Below are 13,382 nucleotides of genomic sequence, written 5' to 3' on the forward strand. Positions count from 1 at the left end.
GACGTTACCACATATAATAATTGAAAACGGTTAGAGAATAATAGAGATGCTTAAGATTATAGTCCTTAGAATAGTACTAGAATGTGAAGATGAAGTACTAGAGTTTTCCCTTAAAATACAGAGAATTTAAAAACTTAGAACATACTAAAGTTATTCAAAATATCAAAGACTAAGAAAAGTAAATTCTAGTGAACTAGGTAGCAGCATTTCCATCCCCATTAAGAGTTGTTTTCAAAGTGTCCTCCACGCCTCCCATCCAAGTGGATGATCATCACAAGAAAACCAGATGCAAACATGGCACAAACACAAGCAATTGCAAGGGTGAGCTAATTATATAAAAAACATACAATTATAGCAACATATACATATTAGATTTAACTCAAGTAAAATACATACAAGTAAGACAATTTATAACACAGGCCCTAGCAGGTTATATTCTAAACTTGACTCGTCCGGACTTTAGAATGATAGTCGAACTATGGCGGGCCATGCACCCGTGATGGCTTGTGATACTTAGGCTCCCCCACCTTGCCACACTCACGAGGTTAGTCTGTTCCACGCCCTGGAGCATGATGGAAGCCTCCAAGACTAAGACCTCCTGCTACTCCTCACCACATGGTTCAGTCCTCTCTACGTGAATAGAATGACCATTGGAGTGTCAGGAAGACCCCCAAGACTGAGCTCCTACTTTCATTCTAAAACACTAAGAATATCACCAAGAGATTCTACACAGATAGAACTTGGTTTACCACTAGGATCGTACTTTCATCACCTTGTAATCATATACTTTTTGCCACAATTAACATTTATATAATCCTAATGCATTCCACCTTTAATCTCAATAATAAACGTTAACTCATCAATAACATACATTATTCACCAATCACAAGACTTATAGCACAATTCTCATTACTTTCCAAACATAATCTCAATTATATATATCAACTCATTCATCACTAATTTAATCTAAGTTAATCAATACCAAAAACCAAACAACCCAAATAATCCACATCAACTCATAAAACACATCAATCTATACATACCTTCAAATAATATAAGTAAATATGTAATATAAGTTCAATATATATTATATTATATATATATATATATATATATACGTAACTCTAAATATAATATATTATATATATAGATATATAATAATTATATATATACGTAACTTTTGTCTTTATATTATTCAGCCCACACAGATACACTTTGTTCCTTCTTTTTCAATATATAAATATATACCTATATCTATATAGACAAAAGTTACGTATATATATAATTATTATATATCTATATATATAATATATTATATATATATATATATATATATATATATATATATATATATATATATATATATATATATATATATATATATATATATATATATATATATAAAAAAGTAGTTCTCATAAGGTTCAATAACTTTTAATTTTTTTTGGCTCTTGCAATTAAAAATAAATATTACTTTATAATTCTCAACAATTAAAATGTTTTGAGATAGCTTCTCTTACATTTCCCTTAGGAAGTTGTATAATTCACTGTAGTTAATAGTTACTTTGTTATTAGATAATCTTAAAATGACATCTTAGAATTAGTATAGTGTTAAAATTAATATAATTTAATTTAAAATTAGTAATTTATTTAAAATTAATATACTTTATAATTCAGTTAGTAATTCATATTATAATTTAATACAATTTAGTATAGTTCAGTTTGACAAAATAAAAAAATGTTCAATAAATTAATTTTAAATTTAATTCAATTTTAACAAATTAATTTTTAGTTCAGTATAATTTTTAATAGTACACTTTAATTTCATTTCATTTGCTCATCCCTCTTTACAAACTCAATTGAATGATAGATTCAAATAGCAAAACTAAATTTGAACTAAAATATTTACAAATAAATTATCAGTAAAATAAAAATAATTTCAAATCTTACCAGTACCATTTCTGAAATGAAAATATTTAAATATAAACTGTTTGATTTGAAAACAAACTTTGGAAAACTTAGGCGCCAAAAATAATATATAAATTTCCCCAATTTTCCTTGTATCGTCTCAAAACAGAACTCTCTTTTGCATCTAATGTCGACGCTCTTCATCGCTCTCCAATGCTACCAATGCTCCACCATGCAGGTACACACATTCTCTTTCATTCTCGTTCTCATTCTAATTCTAATTCTATTTTTATTTATTCGGTGAATGTGTTCAGGTGAAGCAGAAGAAGAAGAGCAGCAACAAATGGAGTTGCGCGGTCTGTAACCAGAAGCAATCAGTTCGAAGAGTCTTTGCCCAGGGATTCATGGCTAAGGACGTTCGCAAGTTCGTTCAGGACTTCAACATGTCGCGCAAGTCCTTCGACGACGGAGATTGGCCTCTCGCCGGAACCCTAGATCCGGCACCGGAAATCTCCGACGGCGAAGTGAGCCGCCAAAAGAGGAGGAACGATTGGTCTGCCTACCTCGACCAAGAGGATCATCACACCCTTGAGGAGCAACAACTTCATCACGATGGTTTGTTTTACAGTACTTGTACAGTGAATTTGTATTCTGAATTTCAGAAATTAAGTTTTTGCTAAAATTTTACTTATTTTCTTGCCTCAGAATTTCCTGAAAATAAATGCTGCTTTTGTTCTATATTGTGTTTTTGTGGTTGTGATTGTGAGCATTGCGGTTGTGCAATGTTAAACTTTTTGTCTGTACCAACCATGAGAAAGGATTATACAAATATTTCAATTATTGATATATCTTTTAGGGTTTCTACGTAACATTAGAAAGAACTATAAGATTATTTTGATCATTGTTGTATCTTTTACTGTTTATAAAATCTCCGACCAATGCACAAAGCATAAGGTATCTCATTTACTTTTTTTCAACATTCCATATTACCACACTATTTGGCAGGTGACACTTATAAATTCAAATAAAAATTATAAATTGTTGTGAGTGAGGTGACACTTGTAAATAAAAATGAAAATTGAAATTTGAATTGACTGTAGATGAACTGCAACAGATTGTATGACTGAAATTTGGTGGTTGCTGGACAACTCTACAAAAGCATTATTGTGGTCATAATTGTGATTGCGGATCACAGTTTAAAATCATATTGTGGAAATTTAAAAAGAATAGATTTTAGAATTTAATTTAGAGCTTAATGATTATATATTCAGGTAAAATGGTTTTATATTATCATCCAATCTCATATCATTGTTTGTAAGACTACTTCTGATTATGGTAAAAGTGAAGAAAATCTTTTCTCTTTAATTCATTCATTCATTTGGTGTAAATATATTTGCAGAAAACATCTACGACTAAATATAAATTAAACTGGAGAGGTTTAATAATATTAATGTTTATACATATAGTATGTATGTATATATAAATTGTAAAGTTTTTAGACTATTTTTTTAATGTTATTACTATTTTTAACTGGTCTTATAGTGATTACATATGAAGTTAAATTCCAAATTGTGACGGATTGAACTGCGCAGATGATTGCGAAGGGCTTGTAGTGACTGAGTTGCCGACGGGTATGTTCAAGAAGAGCAGGGTGACGGAGAATAATGCTGCAGGAAGTGACAAGTTTTTCAAGAAGACACTTTTCCTTAACTCTCAAGGTGCATATTCCTTTATTCTACAATGTGTTTCTGTATATTTCAATTTCTTCCGATGGTTCAGAGCATACAAAACATCAAATTTTATACCTTTTTTTTTTTATTGCACTTAGCTTAGGCACTACCAACTGAGAATTATTATCATTAAACTAAAAGCATTTTAATTTATTAATTAATTCATTAAATAACTTGGACATTGTGTCATTTATGTGGTTTCACTTTGATGCAGAGGATCCAGTTATACAAAGAGCTACATCAATGATTGAAAACAATCCGAAAAGAAGAAAAAATAACCTGACACTATATGATCAAGTTACTCAAAACTTAAAGCAAACAAACACTGAGATAGCCTCCAAATGGAGCGGTTACTTAAATGAGTACGATGGCAATTCAGAGTTTGGACTGAATAAAAGCTTCAACGTGGACAAAAATTCAGGTTCATGTGATAACATTGTCTTGGAGACAATAGCTGATGAAAGGGTGGAAGATGATATTCACCCGGATTTTATGTGAATTGTATTAGTATTTATGATTGTGTGGACTAATTTTTTACTAATTACTAGAAAAAATCACTGCTTCATGAAATGAATATAACAAAGCATCCTACAAATATGAATGTAAACATTACAATTTTTTTGGGCTATTTGTAATGTTTGGTTTGCATATATTAGAAGGGAAGATAAAAATTTATGATCAAATTGCAATTCCTTTGTTAAGATAATGAGCACAGTGCACACCGATTGAGGAAAGAATGGAGTGTTTATGTAGATCATTATCAGAGCAGTGTTTATTGTTTAGGGTTCCTCCGCTAACTAATATAGCGTTAGTATTGGTGTTGGATTGATTTATTTAAACAATGATTCATTGATTTTTTTTTTATTTGAAATATTCATTTTGTGATAAATGAAAGAAGAGTATGGATGTTGTGAAAAGGGCAATTTAAGGTTTTAATCCTTAATATAATTTGAATCTTATTCAGAATACGTACATGTGAAATTGAACAATAATTTTTTTTTATGAGGAAAAGAGTGAAATTTGAAATATAATGAATAAGATTTGTTCAGAATCAATATTGATAAGTTGTTAAATAAAACTTTTGATTATCACTTTGTATAAGGAATATTTGACATATTTTTAATATTGTTTTTCTTTTAACAATTATTATGGCAATTTATTGTTTCTTTTATAGATTATTACATTTACAGCTAATCTTAAGAGGTCTTGTGTAGTTCTTATAATTTCATGTTGTTTGATTTGGCTACAATTTATAAATGTATTCTTCAAATAATTAAAAATTTGAGAAATGCCTAAAAGAAAACAAGAAAAGTAAGGCTATAAAATATGAAAGAAATTAATAATATGGAAAGCAAAACTCTAACAGATACAAACCTGGGCCAAAACATATGTTATATATAATAGAAAAAAAAAAAATCAGAAAATTGCACTTAAGTGCAACACAAGGTGTCCTAGAGTGCAACAAAGAAAACTATAAAAACAGTAATTGTGTTGAGCAAGAGGCAGAAATGGTGAGTGCATCATGCAGAATATGATTTTTTTTTTTTTGCTGAATTTTGAGAATCTCCCTCAAGGTAGGAGTAGATAATTGAGCACCCCCAACTTGGAGCAAAGTTGATGGAGGAAGAAATTTGGTTAAGATGTTAGCTTGTTGAAGGTTAAAGCATATGGATGGATATAAGTTTGATAACATCGTGATAAAGTTTTTCTTTTTTATCCTCACGTGACAATTGATTTCTGAGTTTGATACTTTTATGAAATATTTGATTAAAAGCGATTTGGATGGTGAACTGATTGTCACTATACAAAAGGGATGGTTGTGTATTGTGGGTTTGAAGATATTGTATGAAATAAGTCATTGTGCTTCACAAATGGTTGAAGCAAGAACTCTGTACTTAACTTACGAAGAACTTCTAGAGACATTTGGCTATTTCTTTGACTTCCAAGATATAGGATAATGATTGAGGTAGACAATGTAACCCCTAACAGAGCAACAATTAATAAAGCATCTAGCCCAATTTGAATCATTAAAGGCTTTGAATTCATCTTCACTGTTAGCAAGAAGAAAGAATATATTAGGTTTCTTGGTGACAAGGAACCAAAAATCGATTAATGAAATAGGACACAACTATCACACCAAGAAAGCAAAAAGGTATATTTTTTGGAATAACGTTCAACAACATCCAAGGAAAGAAATTCCCCTTAGGACAAAACCTTCAACAACATCAAAGGAAAGAAATTCTCCTTACATAGGACAAAACCTGTACCAAAAACAAAATACTCACCCTCTTTTCCAGACACGTTTCCCTTTAAAAGGTAACCAACATTCCGCATTATAATTTAAAAGATAACCAATATTCTGCGTTATAATTACCTCCTAACTGCTACAATTAATCACTTTTAACTTCCTAACTACCTCTCTCCTTATTCTCAACTTTTATGTTTAATTTCTGCCATTTTTTCTGACATAAATCTTGAGAGTTCTATTAATACTCTCGAGTCTTAAACAACTTTGTCCTCAAGGTGAAAGTAAAGAAATTGGTCCTGATTTGTCCCTTCATCTTCTCATGTGGCACTTTTTGGGCCACCCTCCTGCCATTAGATGAGGAACTGAGTTGCAGAGGTCCCATGAAGCTGAGCCTTCATACGGTCCAAGACTTTAAGGGGAAAATAACTTGACCCTTGACCTTGCTTCCTTCTATACCTATTGTGTCCCTATGATAACGGTCTAAAAACCGTTATTTTCATACTTAAATTTGATAGTAAAACACACCCTTTATGGCTTAGAATGAGCTTTAAATCAAGTAAAACACTTAAGTTGAGTCTTTTGAGAGTCAAAAGTTGGTTTTAGAGATATTATGCTTGTTTTGCATTGTTTTGCAGGGTTTTTAGATGAAATAAAGATGGAAGTGAAGTAAGGTGGACTTAGACCCATGAAAGAAGGAGAAAAATGATGAAAAGAAGGGTCAATAAGCCGCTGAGCGCCAGAATGGTCCGCTGAGCGCTCAAAGCGATTAGAGGCAAACCGCTCAACGGAAAAACTGACCGCTGAGCGGCTAGAGGCAAACCGCTCAGCGGTCAAATTAGGCGCCTGAGCGGTTGTCTCTTTTTTTAGCTAGATTCTGTAAATCTTTCTGTTATCTATCTGTTATCTTTTTGGGCTAATATATAGCCCCAGTGCGAATTAGATAGGGATTCTTTTGGCAGAGAGAACGCCCAAAGCCATTCCACACACCTTGGAGGAGATTTCTTGGATGCTTAGGCTCCTTCTTATCAAATCTAGGGTTTACTTTTCCATTCTTTCATTATTTTCATCTAGTTTCACCATGATTATGGTGAACTAAACCCTTTGTTATTGGGGAACAATGTAATCTTTTGAAACTCTCATACATTGAAATTCTATATGCTTGTCATATAATTGTTTATCAATTGTTGGGTTCTCATCTGCGCTCAATGCTTTTATTGTTTAACTCATTCAGTAAATGATGTTTGTCTTTATCGATATGGGGACATACGGTAATGTCATGAACTGGTGGGAAATTCCTTGATTATGCAATATCGCCTAGGGATAGGGATAGGACGGTCAATTGCATTTGCTTCAGAACGCATTGCATTATTAGTTACTAGGGGAGGCTAGGCATAGCAAGCCGATAATTAGTAATAGGCTCTTTTCACTAAGGAATTGGGCTAAGGGTAATTAAGAAAGTTTGCATGGCAATTAGATAAACAAGTGGATTAAATAAGAAGAGTAGATATATGAGAGTGGATAAGATGAAATTGTAAACCCCAACAACACCATTCATCCATAGTTCTTAAAATCAATTGAATCAATTGCATTGCATGTTTATTTTTGTTCTTTGCATACAACCACCAATATTATTCTTTTCTCAAGTCTTACAAGATTAGGTTACATGAAAGTTAAGGCCTAAGAGTCCTTTGGGAAAACGATACTTGGACTTACCCGTTTATATTACTTGATAACGATCTGGTACACTTGCCAAGGACTTAACACCTACTACTTGTTTAAGTTGAGAGACATGAAATACCAAATGTATTTGAGCTGGTAGGCATAGATATGGCGTCTGATCTTCAAAACTGGGGTGCCAGTTTCAGATGCAATTTGGTAGGCATAAATAACTGTTTATGAGGTCAGATCTTTAGAAACACCCAATCCCCAACCTTGGTCGAAGAAGGTTGTCTTTTCCTATTAGCAAACTTCACCATATGGTCTTGCGCCCTGCCAAGATGATACCTCAACTGCTGCAGGTCTTGTGCTACAACCTCAACTAATGTGTCTCTTAAAACGAAATGTGTTAGTATGAGTGGGGCTTTACCATAAACTATCTTAAAGGGTGTGCATCTGGTTGACCCATGAAAGTTGGTGTTATACCAGTATTCCACCCAAGGTAGGACATAACCCCAACTCTTAGGTTGCTCAGAACTAGAATATCTCAAATAAGTTTTTAGTGTCTGATTCGACACTTAAGCTTGGTCGTGCTCATAATTAACCTTGTGCCTTTTAATCTGAAAAACTATTTCCAAAATAAACTCAAGAAAGTGAGTTCCCTATTGATGGAAACCTCTTTAGCTAGGTTGGGCCAAAACTGATGAATGTGGAAATGGAGTAGGAAAAGGTCCAAGGTTACGTAGCTAAGGCTGGACAAGGTGATATGCTCATGGTTTTGGTGGATATAGTGATGGTGAGGTGGTGTTTGATGGTTCCAAGAGAGGTGAGGCCAAATTGTAGGGAGGTTTGACACACACACATACACAGATCTCTACACTAGTAAGATATTGTCCGTTTTGGGTCAAGCCCTCACGAATTTGCTTTTAGTACCACTCCAAAAGGCCTCTTACCAATGGAGGTATCTTATGTGTATATAAACTCATGTCCATCTCTTATCTTATCTGATGTGGGACTTTATTTGTACTGCAACATCCTCTCCTCAAACAAAGGACTATGGCTCTCTACCTCCACCTTTCCTACAACGAAAGTCTTTTTCTTTCTTATCCTCGAGTATACCATGGTCAACACTTTTCTCTCACAATTCATGGTCAAACACTAGACATCTCTTGCTCTTCACTTCTCATGATTCACTTCCAGGCTATCTGCCTCTAGCCACCTGCCAAAGCTTCACCTGATCATGGAGGGACATACTCGTCTGAGCCCAGTCTCCAAACCTGAACCATGTGCTTTGATACCATTTGTAGGGAGGTTCGACACACACACATATACATAGATCTCCACACTAGTAAGGTATTGTCCGCTTTGGGTCAAGCCCTCACGGATTTGCTTTTGGTACCACTCCAAAAGACCTCTTACCAATGGAGGTATCTTATGTGTATATAAACTCATGTCCATCTTTTATCTTATCTGATGTGGGACTTTGTTTGTACCCCAACACAACTCAAGGAGGAAGGTGACTAGAGGTGCCTCTAGGGTTGCTCTACTCTTGATCTAGGAAGTGTATGGCCATAATTTGGCAGCATAACATTACATTAATCCAAGATGAAATACAAGGGTGGTGACACCTCTATTTATAGGCCAACGATGTCTCTTTCTAACCCTAAAAGAATGATGTCCCACCTTTGCTCTCATTGACCAAAAATAAGGCCTTCTAAGGAGTGGACAAGTGTCCACAAATCCTTTGCAATAATGGAAGGACATGTGACCACTCACAAAACACAATCCTCTCCATTTCTAGAGTGTCATGTGGCCACTACTAAAAGCAAATTCTCTCCAATGGTGGAGGGACATGTGGCCACTACCAAAAAGAAATCATCTTCAGTCCTAGGATGCCATGTGGCTACTTCTAAAAAGCAAATTCTCCAATGGAAGCATGAGACGTGAAACAAAATTTTCAATTGGTTTGGATATCTAACTTAAGGAAATTCCTATGTTACGTAGGTCTTAATACATGCCTTAAATAAACCAATACTACATGGTCGAATACAATGACCTAGATATTTTGCACCACTCTTCAATCCATGCTCCATGAGGTCTCAAAAGGTAGCCCACAAGGTAGAGTTGATGCCATCTTCATGGATGGCTTCCACTCTCTTGAAAATGCTTGACCATGGCTAGGGGATTTGCCATCATTTGTCCCCTCTTGAAAAGTATCTGCCCTTAAATCTTCAATATGGAACAAGGAAAACATCCTTATCTTTTTTGGATTTTTGTGCGCTTCTCCACTAGGGTCAAATACCCATTTTATAACACAAGTTAGAACAAATGTTATAATAGTGAGTACATGAAGGATATAACTCCCAAGAAATATATACCTTGAATCAAATGAGTGATTAAGGTATAGGAAAGTAGGAACATGTTTCTTGAATATCTTATTTCCAACACAAGAATCTTTTGGGTCTTTTCTTGTCATGCTTTTAGAGGAAGATATACACAAGACTTTGGCCCTTAACATCATAATCTTTTTGTTGGGGCATTCTTGAGACTTGTGCATCATGCTTTGACACTTAGAACAAAATGTGTCTTTTATTTTCTTTTTACTTTCTTCTTTTTCCCTTTTTTTTTATATTTTCTTTCTCATCTGCGCTTGATCCTCTTCCACTTGAGAAGGTGTGAGAGGATGAAGTACAAACTTTCTTTTATTATGAGTGATGGTTATTTCATTGGTGTGACCATTATGTAAAAATTCTTTATCAAAAATCCAAGGTCTTCCTAACAAAATGTGACAAGCATCCATAGGTACTATGTCACATAATACACTATCTTCATAATTCCCTATGGATAGCTTGACCATCACTTGTTGATTAACTCCCATTTCCTTGTCCTCATTAATCCATTGAAGTTTATAAGGTTGAGGATGAGGAAAAGTAGTTAATCCAAACTTGTTAATTAACTTAATGCTACAATAATTTTAACATGTGTTGTCTAAGATTTTACATCTAATGTGGAAGATGTTGTCTTTTTATGTGAGCTCTTGTGAACTAGGTTGATTACGGAGAGTCCTTCTTATCAAAAGAAGTTCTCCCTCACAAGGATGGACATCCTTACTTGTGCCTTCTTCTTGCTTCTTTGCCACAATTCTCCCACTCTCATTTTCACTTTCGTCTTCTTGGCTACTATATTCATCCATACCCCTTAGGATCATAACTCGTTTGGTGGGACATTGCGATGCAATGTGACCTCTACCAAGACACTTAAAACATTTAATCTCACCAGTGCGAGTTTGAGATGATGTTCCCACCCTTGGTTTCTCTTTTTCTTCTCTCTTTTCTCTCCCTAAATTCCTAAAGGGTTATACTTCTTCTACCTCTTGTTATCTTTCTTAATATATAGAGTTAGAGTGAAAATTGCTTCTTAAAAGTTGTTGTTCCACTTTGATGCTCAGTTGTACCTAATCATTCAAATCTTGATATGGTAGAAACTTCACTGTATCTCTAATTTCAAGTTTAAGACTACTAAGAAACCTATAGATGGTGATCTCATTGTCCTCTCTAATTCCTATCCTCATGGTATAAAGCTCCATCTTTTTCCTATATTGTTCTACACTTAGATCTCCTTGTTGGAGCCCTTGGACTTTATCCATTAGCTCACGGTTGTAGTATAAGGGAATGTGCCTCCTTCTCATGGCATTCTTGAGCTCATTCCAATATTGAATTGGAGGAAAATTAAAGAGTCTTCTTTCTCTCATTAGGGAAGTCCATCGATGTAAGGCATTCCCTTGGAAACTTAGGGTCGCCAGGGAGACTTTTCTTTCTTCACTCACTTGATGACGTTCAAAGAGTTGCTCTACATTCATCTCCTAATCTAGATAGACCTCAACATCTTTCTTTCCATGAAAATGGGGAAGATCCGCCCTAATATATTTAGTAGGTTTCTCTCTTTCATGCTCTCTCCTCATTCTATGTGGTGGAGGTTGATAATATTGGTTCAGAATCCTACTATCTACTCCATGATGTGAGGGAGTGTGTGTGATTTGAGTTAGAGTCCTCGAACTCCTCCTAGTATGATTTCTACTTCTACTCTTGTTCTTTCTTATTTCTTCTTGGGCTTTCTCTTGTTTTTCATTGAGAATTCTAAGTTCCTCATCCAATTTAGCAACATATTCTTCTCTTTCTATTTTTTCTTTTTCTTTCAAAATAGCTTCTTGCTTTTGTCAAATTTTTAGTGACTTTAGCTCTTTAGCCAAGTTTTTCAAAGTAGGCTTGACCTCTTCACTAGAGTCACTACCAATTTCATATGATGCGGTCTTAGAAATTCTCAAAGTCTTAAAAAATATGCAATGCAACAAACAATTACTTAGTATTTCAAGAGAAGTTCCCTAAGAGACTTGAGGAAGTAAAAGATGCCTAAATTCACTTCTAGGAAAGGGAGGTGAATAAAAAAGGATTGCTTAAGAACCAAGCCTTTCCTAGCCAAATCTTACCTTAGGTACTCTTACACCAAACTTCTCAAAAGGAACAAAAATTGAAATCAAATTAGACACACACACTAAACTACCACAATTAAGGAAAACAATGAAACTACACTATGTAGCCTAATGATGAATTAAAAGGAACTTTGGTTCCCTCTTACCCATAAACTACAAATAAAGCTTAAATAATAAATGTCCAATGTTCTTGTAAGGACAATCCCCTATAAAGCCAAATAATAAAAACCAAAGAGAAAGCAAAGACAATTTTACAATACAAAGAAAATACAATGAAATCTCTCTTCTTCACTAAGTGTATACTCTTTTGTCTTCTTGTTTTCAACTAAGAATTCAAGCTCCCCACAAGGCCTTCTTCACCTAAGATGCTACCTCCAAGATTTTGGATCACCTCTAGGACGAAAAACCTACACTAAAAGAGATCAACACCACTAAAAATAAAAAAAGAGCCAAGGAGAAGAGCAAGAAAAGGTCAAAATGAACAAGACTATCTCAAATGGAATTTTTAGATGACAAAACCAAGATTAACAAGGAGACAAGTAATCAAATAAATGGTTAAGAAGAAAAATTTAGTACTCAAAATAAATTCCTAAGGAAAAGCTCTAGAAAATATCACAAAAACTCAAAAGTTACTAGAGTAGAAGTCCTTTAGCCCATTTTTGAGCACATGTGGCACTAGACCATCTTTGTAGAATCAAATGGCAAGGACAAACTGCTGGAACATAGGTTTGGGATGTGAATTTAAGGTGAAAAAAAACCACCAAATCATCATACAAATGCACACCAAAAAATAGTGATGGTAGTGTGAAATGTACCTTGCTTTTTTTGCATTTTGTACTTTTTTTGTTACTTTTTCTTTTTACTATTTTGTCTCTTGTTTTTCTTGTAACTTTCCAGAACATAAAACACACAAACAAACACTCAAAATCAGATTTTAAGATGCCCTTAAGGTGTATAATGTCACACACACTAAATGGTAGAGAAATTCTACTAAAATCAAAATTTTGACAAGAAACTCAAAAATGACATGTATGAAACCTAACTCAATGAAATTTTTGATGAACTAACAACAAATATGAACTCAAATATACAAAGAAAAAGCACTCAAAGGTTCCCAAAAGGGTTAGTTTTGAAAAAAAACACAAACATATATTTTTGGTGATATTTTTCAAGGTTTAACTTGGAAATAAAGACAAGTAAAGGTCTATACATTGTTGGAAAACAGGTTGGCTTCTTTATTTCACCAAGAGGGGGGGGGGGTGAATTGGTGTTGTTTCAAAAACACTTTCTTTCCGCAATCTTGAAATCAAAGTATAAAGCTTTTTGAAATTTCTTGAATTGCAAGCAATCA

At 34.0% G+C, this 13,382-nt stretch overlaps 1 protein-coding gene across 1 annotated transcript; it reads left to right on the plus strand.

The window, feature by feature from the left end:
* The first annotated feature begins 2,076 nt into the window (after positions 1-2,076).
* On the plus strand, positions 2,077-4,348 carry LOC106768553. Its single transcript, XM_014653776.2, has 4 exons — positions 2,077-2,146; positions 2,223-2,523; positions 3,501-3,626; positions 3,853-4,348. The coding sequence occupies exons 1-4, from the start codon at positions 2,096-2,098 to the stop codon at positions 4,134-4,136; spliced, it is 762 nt and encodes a 253-aa protein (XP_014509262.1). The 5' UTR covers positions 2,077-2,095; the 3' UTR covers positions 4,137-4,348.
* The last annotated feature ends 9,034 nt before the right edge of the window (positions 4,349-13,382 follow it).

This window comes from Vigna radiata, chromosome 1, assembly GCF_000741045.1.
Source record: "Vigna radiata var. radiata cultivar VC1973A chromosome 1, Vradiata_ver6, whole genome shotgun sequence".
NCBI lineage: Eukaryota > Viridiplantae > Streptophyta > Magnoliopsida > Fabales > Fabaceae > Vigna > Vigna radiata.

Bases quoted from the DNA above. Each gene is read 5' to 3' on its own strand.
- LOC106768553 (XM_014653776.2), top strand. From the start codon at position 2,096: ATGTCGACGCTCTTCATCGCTCTCCAATGCTACCAATGCTCCACCATG. The intron at 2,147-2,222 runs GTACACACATTC...GAATGTGTTCAG, and splicing joins ACCAATGCTCCACCATGCAG to GTGAAGCAGAAGAAGAAGAG. The intron at 2,524-3,500 runs GTTTGTTTTACA...TGAACTGCGCAG, and splicing joins GCAACAACTTCATCACGATG to ATGATTGCGAAGGGCTTGTA.